This window comes from Opisthocomus hoazin, chromosome 13 (genome assembly GCF_030867145.1).
Source record: "Opisthocomus hoazin isolate bOpiHoa1 chromosome 13, bOpiHoa1.hap1, whole genome shotgun sequence".
Classification (NCBI taxonomy): Eukaryota; Metazoa; Chordata; class Aves; order Opisthocomiformes; family Opisthocomidae; genus Opisthocomus; species Opisthocomus hoazin.
Genome location: NC_134426.1, coordinates 25,031,801 through 25,050,439, shown reverse-complemented (window position 1 = coordinate 25,050,439; position 18,639 = coordinate 25,031,801). Strand labels below are relative to the sequence as shown.

The window sequence follows — 18,639 nt, the reverse complement described above, 5'->3', positions numbered from 1 at the left end:
ATGGCCGCTTCGCCTTCAGTCACCTTCAGGGGTGGCGGGGCCGGGAGCTGCCTTTAATCCCGTTACCGCCCGGGGGTCGGGCACAGCCCCGGGCCGGGGGGGGGGCAGGACGCGGACACTCGGCGGGGCGGGCCGGGGGGTCGCCGCCGCCTGAGGCGAGAGCCCCGTCCGGGAGAGGCCGGGCCCCGCTGGGAGGGCCCCCGCCGCCGACCCCCGGCATGCTGAAGGAGGCGGACGGGCCGCGCCCGCCTCACCGCCCCTCCGTGCCCGCCGCCCCCTCAGCGCGCCCCGCCCCGCACTCTTTTCTCTCCGGCGGAAGGTTACTGAGTGATGCGTCTGGGAACGGCTCGGCGGCCCTTAAAGCGCTGCGTCCGGAGGAGGGACCCTGCAGTCGGGGCTGAGGCGGCCGAGCTGTCTCGGTGTGGGTGTCTGGCGGGAGCGACGGTTTCTCGCTCGTTTCCCACCACCGCCATGTCCCGGGAGCCCGAGATCATGGAGTCGCGGGTGATGTGGGAGCCTGACACGAAGCGCAACACCCACATGGACCGGTTCCGCGCCGCCGTGGCCGGCAGCTGCGGGCTCCGCCTAGGTGAGCGCCGGGCGGGGGCGGGCGGGGAGGCCCCGGGGCTCTGCGCGGGGCTGGCCTTACCGCGGGCCGTCCGTCCGCCCCAGAGAGTGCCCGGACACCCCCCCACTGCCACCCCCGGGGCTTGGAGCGGGCGGGGGTGCGGGATGCTCCGCGGAGGCCTGCCGTGCGGGAGGGAGCGCGCCGACGGGTGGGGCAGGCAGCCTTACCTGTGCCCGGGGCAGTGGTGCCTGCTGCGGGCTCCGGGCGCTGCTTGCGGGGCTGCCTGGGGCGAGGGGCAGCGCTGGAGCGGCCCCGTGGTCTGAGGGGCTGCGGGAAGGAGCGGGCGCTGCCGTTATGGCTGCAAGCGTAACGTGAGCCTTAGTGTGGTGCTTTAGCGGTGTTTGTGTGTGAGGCTTGAGTTAAGCCCGTGCTGGCAATCGGTTTGGAAGAGTACATCTTTGTAGTTTTCAGGTATGCTGGGAAATGAAAGGTGATGCATAAGTTAGTTCAGTGATGGAAACCAAGTTTTTTTTTGTGGTGTATCTGCCTAAGCTCTTGAACTTCAAGCTGTGCTTCATGCTCATTCAGAAATACCTATGTGCCTGTGAATAGGCGTGCAGCCCTTTGACTGAACACCAGCTTGTCAGTTTTGAGTCTAGCTCTGCTCTGAGTAGAGGTTGGACCTCCAGGTGTTTCCTTGAGGAAAGGCTGAGGGAGCTGGGCTTGTATAGCCTGGAGAAGAAAAGGCTGAGAGGGGACCTTAGAAATGCCTACAAATATCTGCAGGGTGGGTGTCAGGACGGGGCCAGACTCTTTCCAGTGGTGTCCAGTGACAGGACACGGGGCAACGGGCACAAACTGAAGCAGAGGAAGTTCTGTCTGACCATGAGGAAGAACTTCTTCTCTCTGAGGGTGACGGAGCCCTGGCCCAGGCTGCCCAGGGAGGTTGCGGAGTCTCCTTCTCTGGAGATATTCCAGACCCGCCTGGACGCGGTGCTGTGCAGCCTGCTCTGGGTGACCCTGCTTCGGCAGGGGGTTGGACTGTGTGACCCACAGAGGTCCCTTCCAACCCCTAATATTCTGTGATTTTGTCTTTCATCCCCAATTGTTCAGTTTTTTGATGGCAGGTAGCTATAGGCAGTGTCTCTGGGGGATCAGGAGTCAGTGGTGCTGGCTGCGTGGGCTGCTTCACTTCGTGAACCAGGTGGACCTCAGTGCCTATGGATGTCAAACCCTCTAGTTCTGACTAGCTTGTGTTGTGCTGTCCGTTCTCACTAAGTATTTGGGGACCAGGTTGCTTGTGTAGCTTTCCTGTGGTCATCTGTCTGATGGAGATGGAGGGAGTAGTTTTGGCAAGTGGCCTGACAAGTTTGGCAGTCCAGCGTGAAAGTGTCTGTGGTATGGGCAGAGACGTTCTGGAGTAGTAGCAATGTACCTAGTGCTTTTAGCAGTTCATGTCTGAAAGTAATTATGCACCTTGATTGGGAACTTACTATGTAAGCAAGCTAGGTCATTATTTTGACTGCCGGAGGATTTCCCATTTGAGCAGAAATGTACAGTGGCTAACTCTCCTGCTACATAGGAAGCAAATTACTACAGGATTTTGGTTAACTCCTGAGTAAAAATGTCATGTAACTGGTGCTCGTATGATCAAGATTGAATGCAGTTTCAGATGGGCTGCCCATGTTTATGGCTGTAACAACTAGAACTTTTGTGACCCAAATTTAAGTGGCTATCTCCAGGTAAAAGTGGATTCTTGTGCAGATATAGAAACCTTTGTCAACTTCCATTAGATTTGAACTGATGTTCATTGGTCTGTGTGCTATTCAATGACTAAGGATGGATTCTTTGTGACATCAAGATGTGGGCTAACTGAGGAGAGCTAAGGGCAATATAACCATTTAAACAGAATGATTCTGCTTGACCCTGAAAATCTAGTGATGAGATGCAATGTTTAATTGCTGAGCAACAGGTCTGTGCCCCAAGGGACTTGCATGCTAGAGCTCATTTGGGGATAAACTGTATAGACAAGACAGAACAAACTGTTCATATTGTAAGAAACGAAATTAGTGGTGACTTGCAGCTTTTCGTGTTTATCAAATGATTCAGAGCATGCACTACAACTGGTTTTTGAAGGACAAGATGGAAGCTTGAAGCTTCCTTTGGTAAAGTTTTATGCACACACCAGCTGACTGCAGTGTATGGAATAGTGAAGAGTAATGTGGGTGGAGTGTTCTTAAAAAAAAAAAAAAAAAAGGGGTATGTAGGAGGCTGAGATCGAGGCAATATGTAGGCAAAAGTTGAGTTATGGAGAACAGGCTTTGCCTTTGCTTCTGCTATGTCAGTAATACCTAGAGAGTGATCTCACATTGATGGAAAAGATTGAGTGGAGTGAGGTGTGGAAGGGACAGCCTGGGTGCGGAAGCAGCTGTAGTGATCAAGTGTGAGTGACAGTGTAGAGATGGCTTTGAATGTTTTTTTCCTCTTATAAAGCTGGAAGATGTCCTCCTTGTGGGAAGAGGATGCGAAGATAACTTCTGAAGCAATTAGCTGGATGACAAACCAAAGATAATTGGAGAAAATGACTTCAACTGTTTAGCTAACAGCATCAAGTAGGAAACACGGTTGGCAGAGCAGAAAGCTGTTACTTCTGTCACTGACAGATATTAATGTTTGATTTGGCTGTTGGCGCAGCTTCAGACAGCATGGACATGACTTGGGAATGTCACTTTTAAGGCGGTGATGAGAAATCAGCTTCAGTTACTCATACCTAAAACTGTTTTACACACCAAGTTTCAGTATTTAGTTTGAATTGTGTTTTTTTGGTATGTATTCCTGGTGTTACTTCATCTGCCTCACAATCGTGTAATACTTATGCTGCTCACTTCCATGGTTTTTGTGTCAGGTCATGGTTTTAATATCTAGCTAATAAACATCTTAGAATCATAGAAAGTTTTGGGTCGGAAGGGACCCCTAGAGGTCATCTAGTCCAACCCCCCGGCAGCGAGCAGGGACACCGCTAACTAGATCAGGTTGCTCAGAGCCCTGTCCGACCTGGTCTTGAATGTTTCCAGGGATGGGGCCTCCACTGCCTCTCTGGGCAACCCGTTCCAGTGTTTCACCACCCTCATTGTAAAGAATTTCTTCCTTATATCCAGCCTAAACCTACCCTGTTTTAGTTTAAAACCATTACCCCTCGTCCTGTCACTGTTGTCTCTACTAAAAAGACTGTCCCCATCTTTCCTATAGGCTCCCTTTAAGTACTGAAAGGCTGCAATCAGGTCTCCCCGCAGCCTTCTCTTCTCCAGGCTGAACAAGCCCAGCTCCCTCAGCCTGTCCTCATAGGAGAGGTCCTCCAGCCCTCGGATCGTTTTTGTAGCCTTCGTTTGGACCTGCTCCAACAGTTCCATGTCCTTCTTGTGCTGAGGGCTCCAGAGCTGAACGCAGGACTCCAGGTGAGGTCTCACCAGAGCAGAGTAGAGGGGCAGAATCACCTCTCTCGACCTGCTGGCCACGCTTCTCCTGATGCAGCCCAGGACACGGTTGGCCCTTTGGGCTGCCAGCGCACGTTGCCGGCTCATGTCCAGCCTTTCATCTATCAGTACCCTCAAGTCCCTCTCAGCAGGGCTGCTGTCGATCCTAATCTTGTTTCGCTTAATTCATGCAGTTTTTAGCATGAAAAGGTAAACTGCCATCTGTCAGACCCCTTATTTCTTGAGGAATAATGCATGCTTCTTTTGCAACAGCCCTGTTGATATTCCAGGTGGATAATGAGTGATCTAATCTCTGTGTTGCCATGCTGTCAGAGGTCTTTGGTCCTGGACTAGAACCATATGCAAATGTCCCTTGTCAGGAAGACAGCTTTTGCTGTATGAAAGCATCGTGTTGGTGATATGGTAGAGGGTAGAAGTGTCAGCAAGCAGAGCTCTATCCTGCTGTCTAATCTTCAGTTTCGCAGATGGGGAGGGGGTAGATGTTGCACAGTTTCTAGAAAAGGTCCCTATCGCTGTGGTGGCCGACGGCTTGTAACACAGCCAGGTGAAATGATGCCGTGTGTTCAGGTAGACTATTTCTGTTGATGCTGTCACTTGACTTGAACAGAGACATGATCTACTCTTTATGATTGGTTTTAGCCACAAATTTTCTTTATGTGGGATATTGCTAATTGTAGCTTGTCTAAATCCCTGCAATTCTCTGCATAATGCTAACGGATATCTATTGCTTCTAGCCAACTATGATGACTTATACCAGTGGTCAGTGGAATCCTACTCAGACTTTTGGGCAGAATTCTGGAAGTACAGTAACATCGTATGTTCTCGCCTGTATGATGAGGTAAGTCGGTATTTATTTTAAACAGTCAAGTGGAACACAAAGGGGAGAAACCAGTTTTACAATCAGTCCTTTGACCTGTTCCTGGAATGTTTGCAAGTGAGTTGAAGAATCCGTCAAGTATATAGTCCTGAATTTCCTTGTGTTCTGCATGGTGGTGTTCTGTTGCTGATACACCCTAGGACAGTGAAATCCTCAAGTTCTATTGTCCTAAACAATTCTGCTGTAATGTACTTGTGGTCATGTGGTCTTTTATCCTTGGCACCCTGGCTGCTTGTGAGGAGTCTGCCAATATACTGCCTTCTGCTTTAGGATTATGCTGGTAGAACATCATCTTGATTTTGTAAATGCTGGCATGCAGTCAAGTTCGTGTTTATGTTCCCTGACTCCGGTTATGTGATAGGAACACCTGTTCCACTCCAGTTGTGTAGAACTGGTTATGGAAGTCTGCAGTCGGATGCAGGCTTGAAATATGTCTGAAGAAATGGTAGTGGCTGGATGGAATACCAGACCATGCCACAGTGTTGCTTTGAGGTAAAGGTGACTTCGAAGCTCTTGCAAATGGAGGGCAAAGGTGGAGCCCTTCTACAGTCCTGATGTAGGATATCAACATCACCCTGTGGTTTTCCATCTGAGGAACATAGACTAATTACTTCAAAAGCTTGGTGCAGAGGAGCCTTCCTGGGAGTTAGTGGAGAGAGGACTGGACTTGTGTCCAAATCGCTGGAGGCCATCTATGCTGAGAACACTCAGAGTACTGACAGTTCTGCAGTGGTAACAGGTAAGTTTCTTTTGCCTTTTCCTGTCTTGCAAATTTCTGTACTGCATGTGAGGATAGATCAAGTGGTTCATCCTGCCACTGAACTGCGTGCTCAGGTGTCTTAGTGTGACCCACCCCTTAGAAGAGTGAATTCAGCAATTCATGCTTTTTGAAGTATGTAGGCTGAAGACCGTAAACGCTTAATCTTATTTCTATAGGCTACATTTGAATATTGTCTATTTTCTGTACATTATCTGTGCTGTTAGCAAGGCTGTCTTTTTCAATTTCCACATGAATACAAATTGTCCTGAGCAAGTAGTTCAGGGGAGCTGTTTTGCACCCTTGTATCTGTACTGAGCAAGCGGGGCAGTAACACTACTTGTTCTCTTGCCTTACAGGACTGGCACTTCTGGAAGTCTGTCCCTCCGGGCACCACTAGTGGCTGGTGAACTGGAAGGGAGACTGAAGCATGCAATGGTGGCCTAAAATGGATGTTTCCTGAGGATGAGAAGCAAGAAGATGTCTAGGAAGGCTTTAACTAGACTACTTATGAGCTTCTAGGCCCTGTGTGCCTATTCTACAAGGGTCTTCCTGTAACACAGGAGAGGCAGTCAGCTGATAGACGAGTACTGCAGAAGATACCTGACTCGCTCTTTATGGATGTTTCTGTTTGCCTCTGACTTTCCCTCGGTGTCAGCATAGTGTCAGCTTCAAGGCTTGACTGCAGCTTTGAGCCTCAAAGCTGACTTGCTGTTAGCCCTCACCATTGGTCCATTTCTATTGCATGTATGGAGGAAAGGCCTGTCACGGTGCCCAAGCTGTTCTGTGGTAGCTAAAGAGCCAAAAAGCTTGAGTTCAGGTGTCTTGCAACATGATCCCTGCTGCTTGTTGGAAATAAGCATTATGCTTTGAGGAAAAGAAAATTTTTCATTAACCGGAGCTGAATCCTTTGTTCCTAGCCAGTGAAACAGTTTCTACTTTCATAGGTCATTCTAAGAAAAACAGTAAAATTTTGTGCATGTGTAACACAGGGAGTCAGTGTTTTATTTAAATGTAGTAAAGGTTTTAAGTATTCAATGTGGACTTGCTTGTGTTGCTCCATAGCAATTGATAACCATGTCAAGGTACTTGCAGTGTACAAAGCTATCATGGCGTGGTAGCACTGGTATTGTTATGCCAAGTTACAAGGAGCTGTTGATTTTAAATAAGGAATTTAGTTTGAGTATCCTTCTCTTTTTGCTACAAAAAGCACCTGATGGCTGTTCCTGGGGAGGGGCTGCTTTGAGCATTCTGGTAGTGTCTGTTCTCTAGGTTGTCCTGGGGCGTGCTGTTTTTTGCTCTCAGGTCAGACAGAACATCACAGCAGGACAGGGATTGTCTGTCTCACGGTAGCAGAGTTGTTCTCAAAGGTATGGCCTCTGCTTAGGTTAATCGGAATCTTTGGGGCATGATGATACATGGTTGTAGCACAACTACCAAACCACTTAAAGGAGGGGAAATGCAGTAGAGGTATGGACAGAGGATATTGCTGTTGCGATGCTTGTTTGTAGCTACTGAGGCTTAGGAAGTGGCCACTGATTACTGTTGTGAAGAGCAACTGTAGAACAGGAGCTGGTGGCATGGGAGTGCAGCTGGTACTTGGCATGTTCACCTGAGAACCCGAATTGGCCTTGGATGCCTTGGTGCTGCGGTGAGTAGGAGTGAAGCCTGACTCATTAAGTGAGGACTGCGGGCAGCAGTACTGTAGGTGACACTTTCCTGTAGCCTTGCTGAGTGTTTGTTGGGTCTGTACGCAGTGAAAGGCTTGTTGCAAAGCTCTGAGTTTTTATAGCCTTGCTAGGACTGGGATCTAGCTGGGATCTTTCACTAAATTAGCAGATCTTCAGTTTCTATTGCTTGCTGAGAACTTCCCTCTAAGGGAGAGATCAGATTGTTCATATAATGGAGTACCCCTGCTAAAGAGGTTTGGCTTAACTAGGAGTTGTAGGCATTACTCAAGTAGAAAATAATGGAGCATCAAATGTGTGAGTCCAGCACCTTATGCTAGTGGAGTTCTTGGAAGGGGTGTTCCACTGCAGATAAAAATAGGGTTATATTAGATCTGGTCCTGGAAAATGCTGAAAACATTCTGATCGCTTTTCTTCAAGTGATGAAAGTCAGTAATGGATCAGTTCTAAGAGTGGCATCTAGTTACAGCAGTAATATATGTTGATATAAAAAAAATTGTGACTTAAATTGTTAAATTGTAAATGCTGTAACTTGGTTCTAGCTGATTGTTACAAGCAAGAAAGTCTCCTTGAGTTCCTGTCTTTAGAAATCAATTTGAAATAAAGTAATACAGTAGAGCATTTGCACGTGAGCTTTAACTTCTCTTATAAAATGAAGTTTAGGATAGCCTCCAGTAATACATACACTGCACATCTCAAAGCACAAAAATATTGGGTTTTCTGGAATGGGAGGTATTTTGAGTTCTGTCTTGCTTTCAGAAGAACCTGTTACTTGGTCTGAAAGAATGCTGTTTCTGTAATGCATGCGCAGTCTGTGACAGAGAACCTGAGGGTATAAACTGAAGCTTTCAAAAACACAACTTCAAAACAGTTTCAATTTAAAGATTACAAAATACATGTGCTGCTGGGCAACTGAATCTCTAAACAGTGGGGTGTTCTGGAAGAAATTTACAGACCTTTGTGGCCTATTGTTGTTATTAAAGGTGTAGTCTTAACTGTGACTTATCAAGGGATAATTTAATATTCTGAGGCTTAATTAGTTCAAGATGGGGGAAGTTGTTTCAGCTGAACATATTTTTGTGACTTCTTGTCATTGCATTTTTCAGTTCTTTGCATGTCTTAGTCCTAAACAGGGAATTGCATAGTATGGGCTTACTAGCTTGCTGGACCCTCTTTTTAGAAAACAGCAAATCAAGGATGGTAGAAATGTGCATTCTGACAGTTTGTAGTACCGTATTTGTTGGTTGTAGAGGTTAATAGCAGTATTTCTACACTGTGAATGAAGCTGTGGAGTGCTTAAATGTTTCATGCAACTTAATCTTTAAAAAAAATAGAGAATTCGAATAAGAAGCTTGAACTTCTGAGTTACTTCTCACTATACAGGTCACTTGTTTAGGCTGGGGTTAGTTTGAATTACTGTTGTCTAGGTTGCTGATGTTGGTCTCTATCTCTTGACTTGTGCTGGGGAAGAGTGAGTAGTCACAGCTTGCCATGCTTGGATTTTGATAGGAGGGAGGCTGGGGCATGCAGTCTGGCAGGGAGCTACAATGTGCCATAGCTTAGTCCCCGTTTGTGATGTTCCAGAGGCAAAACTCCAGCGTGCGCTGTGGTTTGCACCTCTTTTGTGGTCTGGATGTAGCCAGAGTGGATTGCTTCACTGGTGTGTCTAAGGCTGGTCCGAAGGTGGAACTGTCAGCAAGGAACTCTTTTTAGTTTGGTTGTAAGGATGGCTTTACTTGTGACAGTTGACAAATTAGTCTTTCCAGGCCTGTAATTGCAGGACCTGGTGCCTGTTTGCCGTCTGTAAGCTGGGAGAAATGATTCTTCTCTAGTAGAGTGTATAGAGCTTGGAATTAGCTGATTTCTGTACAATGCTTTGAAAAAGAAATCGTGTTATAGTTTTCCAGGTATGCATTAATTTTTTTTTTTCAGGTGGTTGATACATCCAAAAGTATTGCAGATGTCCCGGAATGGTTTAAAGGTAGCCGTCTGAACTATGCAGAAAATCTTCTGAAGCACAAGGACAATGACAAGATTGCATTGTATGCGGCAAGTAAGAAAAAATGAATGGCTTGTATTTATTTATAGTTCACAGGACTAGGCCTTGTAAAATAGCTCTGCTTTTTATGAAACCTTGAAATAGACTGGCTTGGGTGAGGAGAAAAGAGGAAAATAAAGTCAGTAACTCTGCTGAATCTGTGATACAGCTCTGCAAAAACCAGCAAAACATGCTCTGAGAGTACAGATAGTTCTGAAGAGTCCTTGACAAAGTGAATGAAGTTTTCTTAGAATGTGCTTAACTGCATGAAGGTAGTGGAGATCATGCTATGTTTACCATCACTCAGTATTTGAGGTATTACTTTACATTTGTCATAAACACTTCCCTAATGCTTGCCTTCAGGAAGTATTTTGGCACTGTTGCTTGATATTGTCCTTCCTACCCTCTTCCTATGCCTCTTGGCTTAGCAATACTAAGGACTACATGGGGCGTAAGTAAGGATTAATTCTGCTTTTGACAATGTGGAGAGGAAGGACAGTTACATGCGTGGAAGACTTGGAATTTCACTTTTCTGAAACACTAAAGTTCCATCTTAATTGTTTTGCTGTACTGGGCAAGAATGAAGTCTAGTGAAATCTGGGTACACTCACAATAAGGGTGGTAATGTCAAGACAATAAAGTCTCTTCCCTGTATCTGCTGACTTTGGTAACTCTAAAAAATGATTCTGACCTCTGTTAGATGAGATTATCTTCTGTGCAGGTGTGTGAGTGTTTTCTTAGGGAGTTGTGTTCTGAGATTCCCTTTTGCTGGACCTAGTCCTTATCGTAAGACTGACCAAGTGGTGGTGCTTCTTGATAGCTTGACAATAAACAATGCAGTCTTACAGCTCATTAGCAGATAAAATTATGCAGAACTGTGGACTGATTGTGTAGGTGTTAAAAGTCTTAGTTTCTGATTTCTGACATAGAGAGCAGTTTTTAATTTACATAAGTGTTACTATTGTTCTGATAGCTTTTTAAAAAGCTATGTGAGACAGCAGAATTCTTCTGTACGCTTACTGCTGAAGAAGAATCACAGAATGTTCGGGATTGGAAGGGACCTCTGTGGGTCACCCAGTCCAACCCCCCTGCCGAAGCAGGGTCACCCAGAGCAGGCTGCACAGGACCTTGTCCAGGCAGGTCTGGAATATCTCCAGAGAAGGAGACTCTACAACCTCCCTGGGCAGCCTGTGCCAGTGCTCTGTCACCCTCAGAGTGAAGAAGTTCTTCCTCATGTTCAGCTGGAGCTTCCTCTACTTCAGTTTGTGCCCGTTGCCCCGTGTCCTGTCGCTGGGCACCACTGGAAAGAGTCTGGCGCTGTTCTCCTGACACCCACCCTTAAGATATTTATAAGCATTTATAATTTTTAAGAAATACTTATCAGTTGCGTTTTGCTGCTTAGGAGTATTGAAAGACACCTCTCTGATCATATAGATAAAAAAAATCAACTACCAGTGCAGAGAGAACGGGGAAAAATCTGTGACCCAGTTTTGGTATAAGAAGAATTGATCTGGTGAAGTGTGATAGAAATGAGGCTTCTAACAGAAAGCTGGCTTCAAAGTGATGTGCTCATTGCTCTCAAATTTTGAGAACATTAGAAAAGCTTCTTGTGTATTGTTTAATGGAGAAAAAAAAATCGATGTAGTTAAGTATATTTTGTGCAGCAACTGAAAGTCAAGCACTGATTAGCAAGTCAGCTCTACATGTATGTAGAATTGACATGATTGATTTGTTAATGTTAAAAGCTAAACAGGCAACTTGAGGAAAAGTGGAGTTAAATACTTTCAGTTCAAATTATTCAAGGAATTATTATCAACTAAGTGAATTATTTGTATTGGTGTGTGATTACACTGTCCCTGTAGATTGTGTTTCTTGTTAGGAAGTCATGGGGTGTGCTGGAGACTCACTGCTTTATGTCGCATCATCGCAGGCGATGATACCAAAAGGACGAAAATTATTTTCCAGTTGAATACTGTATCAGTGCTGGAGGGAACACATTTACTTCCCCGTGGTGAACACTGTTCCACCTGCATTTCTTTTCATGACCTGCTGCTGTATTTAATCTCCTTAAGGTCTCTTAAGTCAGAGTATTTTTTGTTAACCCTTCGCTGCTAGGTCAGAGTGGTGTTTAGGGAACCTGTGCCAGATTTGTGTGTTTGCTAGGGATGATTCTGTGGGAGCAACGTGGGTGTAATAGAGCGCAGGAATGTAAGTGTAACTTTTCCTAAACAAATTCACTTGTCACTGGCTCCCACTGTGAATCTCTTCTTTGTGACTCCCTTCTCCTGGCGGCTTAATCACGGAGCGAGACCAGAGTCCCCTCTCCTGTTGTAGTGTGGGAAAACAGAACCTGTCAGAAGTCCCTGCTCAGCTTACGAGCTACGTTACATTGGCTTCTGTGGTGTTTCCCATCACAATCTGATCTCTTGCCCCATGTGGGTCTAAATTTACTGGGGTGGAAGTCCAAGAAGGCAAAAGAATAAAAAGTACTGTTCCCTGCTGAAGGAAATCAGACTGATGGTAGCTGTTCTGCAAGGACCTGCTGTACCAGAGCATGCAGTACATTTTTGTTGTGACATCTGTGGCATATGTATTTTCATAAGAAGTGCTGGATACTGGAAACAGGACAGACCAAATGGTTTGCAGGAGTCACACTGAGGAAATACAGGAAGGGACCTTTAAGATGACAGACTTTGCCTTTCATGACATTTAGACTTGTTCATTTTGTTTCAGGAGTGATTTATTAACAGCTTATGTAATATCTGACATTCAGGACAAAAATGAAAACACCCTGCAGATCTTTTCAGAGATGAATGGAGTCCAGTTTAGTTTATTTGCGGTATGTTGGCAAATGCAGATGTTTAAAAAGCATATTGAAAGTCAGATCTTAGTATAGTTACTATATATGCACTATATGTGCATGACTTTCTGGTCAATGGTGACTTGCCGTAATAAAACCTAAAGTTGGCACCTTACTGCTGCTCCCTAGGCTTAATGAGAAAACTGAGCAAAAAGGGCAAATAAGGTAGTTCTTTCCATGTTAGAAAGTAGCCTCAGTGAGTGCAATCTACTTCTCCTTGAGAACTCACCTTTCTCCAGTGAGTAGTTTGCATTTTCACAGATGTGTGTTGCTGTCCTTAAAAATGTCCTCATGCCTACTGAATGAATACTACTGATTAATACTTGATGCCCATTAAAAAGAAAAGCTTGGTACAACATAAGAGGAATGTGAAAAGCAACAGGTATAATTTAGTGGAAACTCTTCTCCTAAAATTGCTTCGTATTCTTCCAGAATTAGTTGTTTGTACTAGACTCTACTTATGCTGCAATGCATAATTTCTGACTGGTTGTTTTAATCTTCTTTCTTCAGGGGAAGGCAAAGAAGAAATCTTGAAAGTTACTTTTGAAGAACTGAGACAAGCTGTAGCTTTGTATGCTGCAGCCATGAGGAAGATGGGAGTAAAAGTAGGAGACAGAGTTGTGGGTGAGTAACACTTTTCACCTCTCGTCCTTTAAAAAAAAATTTTTTCTTGAAATATGCAAGTGAGTAGTCAGGGTTACAGAAGTGTGTATAAGCAATACTATTTTACAGAAACATTCCAAAGAAAAGGCTCTTATGCTGCTATATTTACATTTGCATGAAATGTGCTTCTAGAGGGAAGGAACCTGGATTAGCCTGCAAGCACTCTAGCCCTGGACGGAGGAGGAAAATACCTCATTCATAGCTTCACTAAGGTCTGCTTCATAAACACTCCGTGGAATTGGAAGTGATGGAGACTTTGCATCTGGCTGAGCCTTGACTCACAAGGTCTGGCAGATTCACATGGGGGCAATCATGGGGGCAGTCTTGGAAATTACGGTCCCAGGTTGGTTGTTCTGGTGCCAGCTGGCAATGGCTGACCCTGTGGCCCCCAGTAATACGGTGCACTGTGAATTGCACTTCTGGGGGAATGGGCTTGCACTGCCTGCTGCTACCAGTGCTTTTGGGAGTAGCGCCTTCTGGAACAGTGGTAGTGAACAGCTGGCGAGCAGTAACTTTTCAAGTCATACCAAGGGAGAGCTTAGCAGTTAGAACCCTATGGTCCTTTCAGTAACTCAGAAATTTCTAGAGTTATGTTTCCTGTCATAAGACTGTCATGCGGATTTTTCTGTATGAACAGTTTTCTGTCTTATGAACAGCTTCTGCAGCATACAGTCTAGGTATAAAAGGAGTTACTCAAGCTGGTCTCAGTCCATGCATTTCTAAATTGCTGGTTTTGATCTTCCAGCTGAGCCAGTTCATCTCTGTACTTCATGTACTCTAACACACACTTTTTACGTTTGTCATTGTGGTGCAAATGAAAACTGCAATATCCTTGACTCCTGCCTGGTACTTCAGGTCATCCTGCTGATGTGCATATCCATCTTACTACTGAAATCCCATGTTCTTTGAGCAATAGTTGGCCATTATCCTAAGTATATCTAAATTCTGATGTGGTGCAAACCCAAAATGATGAAACTATTTGGTTGGTTTTCTGCATGTTACAAACCAGAACTTGAACCCATGTCTTCAAAAACAGAAGGGTGTGCATTGTTGTTTTTATTAAACCCACAAATATGACCTGCAGATATGAAATACACTCGAGAGCTCATACTTCGTGCATATGATATGAATATTCTGCAGAACTGGTAACTGAATATTTGTCACAGCTGGTGGCTTATTTTTTTTATGTAGAATTAGAGCTAAGTCCTTAATTGGGTATGAACCACCCAGTAAAGTCGGGAAGGTTTGTCTGAATGAAGGCTTAAAGTAAGAAGCTCCAATTCTGTCTCTGTTTTCTGTCTTAACACTGTCACGTTTGTATCTGACAACTCGTTGAGGAGCAATAGGCTCTGAAACCAAACCAATGACCAGGAGAACTTAGGCTCCACTAAGAGTATTTAGAACTGAAGTGTGGTGTTTCTTACTGCCTGTCCACTGATGTGTATGTCACATGGTAAAAGCGGGTTGTGTGTAGCTTAAAAAGTTGCCCCAAAGACATTGGTGGCAAAACAGTATCTAATTATGCATATAACTAGAAACTTGGACGTCATGAAACCAAGCAAAGTCCCAGGCAGGTTTTTGCTGACCCCTTTTAATGCTTTCTGTAACTGCTGTTTGTCATTGCGAAGCACACTGAATGCACTCTCTTTTGACTTTTGCAATGAAATTTCTCCTGATGTGTACAAAACAATTTCAAATGATCTGTTTTGTAGACTGCTTGTGGCGATTTAGACACTATTCCTTATTGTTTTGAAAGTAAGTAAAAAGTCATAACATGGCAAAACAGTTCTGCTGTGTGTATTGCTGGTTATGCTAAATTGAAGGATTAAATCTCATGCATAAGTGGTAAAAAGGCTCTCTGTACCAGTGTCTGATCTCATGATATGGTGAAATGTGTTGTGGGAAAGCGATGGACAATGCAGAAGAGTAACTACTGGATATGTTTTTGTATTTTGTGTGAATGAAAACTGTGTGTGTGAACACACGATGATGGGGGGACAGTAGCTGTTGCTTTGTTGTGTTCCTGTGAGTAGACACCTGCTGTTCTTTGCTGCTGTCCTAATTCTCCAGTTCAACTCCATTTTTCAGACTTTGAATATTGATTTCTGGTGCTAAATGAGATGGTTTTAATCTCCGGGAAGAAAATATTGCTCACTAGGGTAACAGATGTAATACTAGTGTTCAAGGATGACCGGGTGCAGTCACATCTAATGGGAACATTCATTCTGAATTAAGATGGAAGCATTTTATCTACAGGTGGTTGTTTTGTGTTCTGAGCTGTGAATTAAAGTCCTCTTCACAAGCGCATTAACACCGCTTCACTCTTCTGATCAAAACCGGTTAGAAATACTGTTTGGGAAGACAAAATATGATGCTGTTTTGTGCTCATCTTGTGAGCCACGAGTAGTAAGGTATACTATGGAGAGGAAATGTGCTCTGTAGCTGGAGAAGAGAAAACATGCTATTGAAATATAGTTGTAGTCAGTCCTAATAATCAAGCTAATAATGCTATTATTATAATTTTAATAAAAGTTCCTCTTAGTTAATGACTATTTTGCTTAGCACAACTGCAGGCTCACTGACTCTTGAATCTTGTTTGTTCTGGCAGCTCTTATTTTAATTAAAAAGCATAGTTGATACTTAAAATAAGATTGTAGGAATAAAATAGTATGCTTTAGATACAGTTTATATTTTTATTTATACATTTTTTACATGCTTACAGAAGACAGCAATTCCAAGTTTCTATTAAATTCATACTTAATGTCAGGGCTTCCTTCCACAGAAAGGATGGATTTTTAACTATTTTTCTCTGATCTTGGGAGAAGAAATGTGCGCGTTGACTCTGACGGGGAAGCCTGGAAGCTGTTATAGTGACTGCAAGAGGAGGCACAAATTGCACTGCCTGGCTATCTGGTGGTGTCACTGTTCTTTAAAAAAAAAAAAAAAAAAAAAAACAAAACAACTAACAGCCATGAAACAAAAACAAACAAAAAAGGAAACAAATACATTGAAAATAACATGAAAAACATCCTTTGGATCCCAGCTCCCTAAGTCTGTGGAGTTAAGCTCCCATTGCTTGAATAAGCTGCAGCTGTGGTTTTTTCCTTTGGCCTTTTTGTGCATTTCCTGAGAAAAAGTTTCCTGTCTGGCACTTCACCGCAGAGACCTTGCTGCCTGGCTGCTGTAGGTACCAAGTGGCCGCACGGGGCTCCTTGAGCACCGCAATAGCTTGAGCACGTCTTTATGAGCAGTTGTAGTTTATTTGTGGAAGTAGATTTGCTTTATACTTGGAGTCCTCACAAAGCCCTTTACTTTTGATAACAGGAGAGGGTAATAAATCTAGGCAAACCCTCTCTGTTTCTGTAAAATCGTGGTATGTTTTTGGGCTCAGGTTGAGCTTTTATAATTACCCGGAGTATTCATGTGACTTTTCCCTTGGGCAGTAGCCCGTATCTAGGGAGAGCATCCCTGTGAAAGGCACCCGATGGGATTTTTAACACAATCCAGCTATTTAGAGATATATATTTAAAATTGGCGCTCAACTTTTTTCATGTGTTTCTCTCCTATGCCAGAAGATATTGGCAGTTCTTGGAAGAGCTGAAAAGTAGCATCTCAGTCAGAGGTTGAGGCTGCAAGCTGTTCTCCAAATCCCAAACCAAAATGTGGGAGAAATGTTAAGTGTTGGGTTGGAAAGTTTGAGTCATACACCCACTTGTGGTACCAAAGATCAGACTCTCCAAAGCTTGCCAAAATCCACCGGGATCTATTTTGTTCCAAAATTTATAGCAGATGGTAGAAGGAAGGGTGATTCTTCACATGGTTTATAGCAGTAATACAGGACATGCTTTTACTGCTTCTGAAGAATCAGCTTTTAAGTAGAAGGGAGATACTAATTTTATTATAGTTGCCTAACACCGAGTCAGCATGCCAGGTTCTGATGCCCTTTGTGGCCACTTTCTCTTGAAGTGACTTAATCTTGAGCTGTTTGAATTATACACGAGACCATTAGCATCGCTTTCTTCTTGTGAATTTCATCTCCATGCTTTACTGCCTCGGACACAAGATTACTTTAACTTTTCATCATACTTAACACATCCCCTAGTTTGTTTAATACAATTTATGGTTGCATTGTGACATTAATAGGATGATAAAGTTGGAGGTGGGTGAATGTGGGCGGACAAGCAGCAGTGTCAGCACTTCAGCTTGATTTCATCCTTTCCGTCACTAAGGAGAATAGCACTTAACACTAAACCTAATTGAAGCAGATGTGTGGTGAAACACATCTCTTCTAAAGCAGTCTTGCAATACTGTTAATGACGCTTGGAACAGTGATACCATACCTAATGCAAGCTACACGGATCCACATGTGAAGTACTCGTGGTCTCCCACTGGCCATCTGTTTGGCAAATAACAGTGACTGCAGCAGGGGTAAAATGAAACTGTGAGTATCTGTGTTTTTCATCTCTGGATAGGTTGCCTCTATTATATCAGTGTAGCCACTTTGTTCTGTTACAAGTAAGCAGTTAAAAACAAACTAATCTTCCCCATATGTTCACACAAAAATCCTTAACAAAACGTGAATGAATTACATTGTTTAAAGCTGGTATTTTATCTATAGTAACTCTATTAGTCCTGGTTGCTTACGTGGGTTTTAAAGCTAGCTTTGTAAGAAGATTAGCCTGTTACTAAGAGTCTCAGGCCACAGTAACGTTAGGTAGGATGACTACTTTGAAGTCCTACAGAGTATGACATGATACATGAACATTGAAAAGAGAAACTGGAAGTCTGGTCTTTGAATTGTCTTCTCAGGTTGAGAGCTGGTGTAGATCAATAGTATAAGCCATTGAGAAGGTATTTCAGTTGCAGCTCTCTGCTTTCCTTCCTCCTGATGCATTCTTTCAAGGCTCAAACTGAATCTTTGGTGGAAGGTCCAAGTTTGGTGGGTTTTTTTTTTGTTCATGTGACTATGAATCCTTGGATGCCTCTGTTTCTGAGTATGCAGTAGTTCTACTTTATGAAGGCGTTAGATGCTTGCAGGAGATGTGTTCTCAGCACTCTGAGAAATGAGACTTTTGACATAGTTTCTGGCACGATTGTACCAGAAATTTTTGGACTATGGTTTTCACCTATTCTGTTGGTGAAGTACGGTAGTGTAAATGAACAAATCTAAGTTTAATCTCAGCATATGCTAGATCAAGTAAATGGCAACTGACAGATAATGCTGTCCTGAGCAGATCAGGTGATAAGTGCCGCTTAAAGAAATCCGTACAGTGTTTTTAAGATATCGCTTGTCCTGCTTAGAGATTTGTTGCAGTTTTTATGTCAAAGTTTTAATTCTTTGTCCTTATGGAGACTTTATGCGTACTTATGAGTCAGGAGGAGTGCTGCTAGGACCCTTGGTATGTCATACTCTGAATTCCTAGTTGCTGGATTCCCAGCTCCTGTGTTTTGAGCCCTCTATTCAATTGCTTTATAGTTCACCCAAAGAGGGTATGAAGATCCTCCTCTTTCTAATAACAGAAGGTACTTTCTACCTTTCTTACCAGCTTCAAGAAAGGGGTAAGTTAAGATATGGAGACATAGAAGTACCTTCTGTAGACTTTACCCATCCTGACAAATGCTAGTGTTGATCCTTAGCTGAAATATTGTATAAAGGAGAATGGAGGCTCTAGTGAAATACATGAACAAATGTGA

The 18,639-nt window shown here is 43.8% G+C and overlaps 1 protein-coding gene across 1 annotated transcript in view; it reads left to right on the top strand.

Annotated features, from left to right (window-relative positions):
• The first annotated feature begins 324 nt into the window (after positions 1–324).
• The window catches only part of AACS (acetoacetyl-CoA synthetase), a 45,308-nt gene continuing 26,993 nt past the window's right edge, over positions 325–18,639 (top strand). Inside the window, exons 1-4 of the mRNA XM_075434677.1 lie at positions 325–589; positions 4,797–4,900; positions 9,317–9,437; positions 12,793–12,906. Coding sequence (XP_075290792.1) covers positions 331–589; positions 4,797–4,900; positions 9,317–9,437; positions 12,793–12,906 — 598 coding nt within the window. The 5' untranslated portion in view covers positions 325–330. The remainder of the gene's footprint in view (positions 590–4,796; positions 4,901–9,316; positions 9,438–12,792; positions 12,907–18,639) is intronic.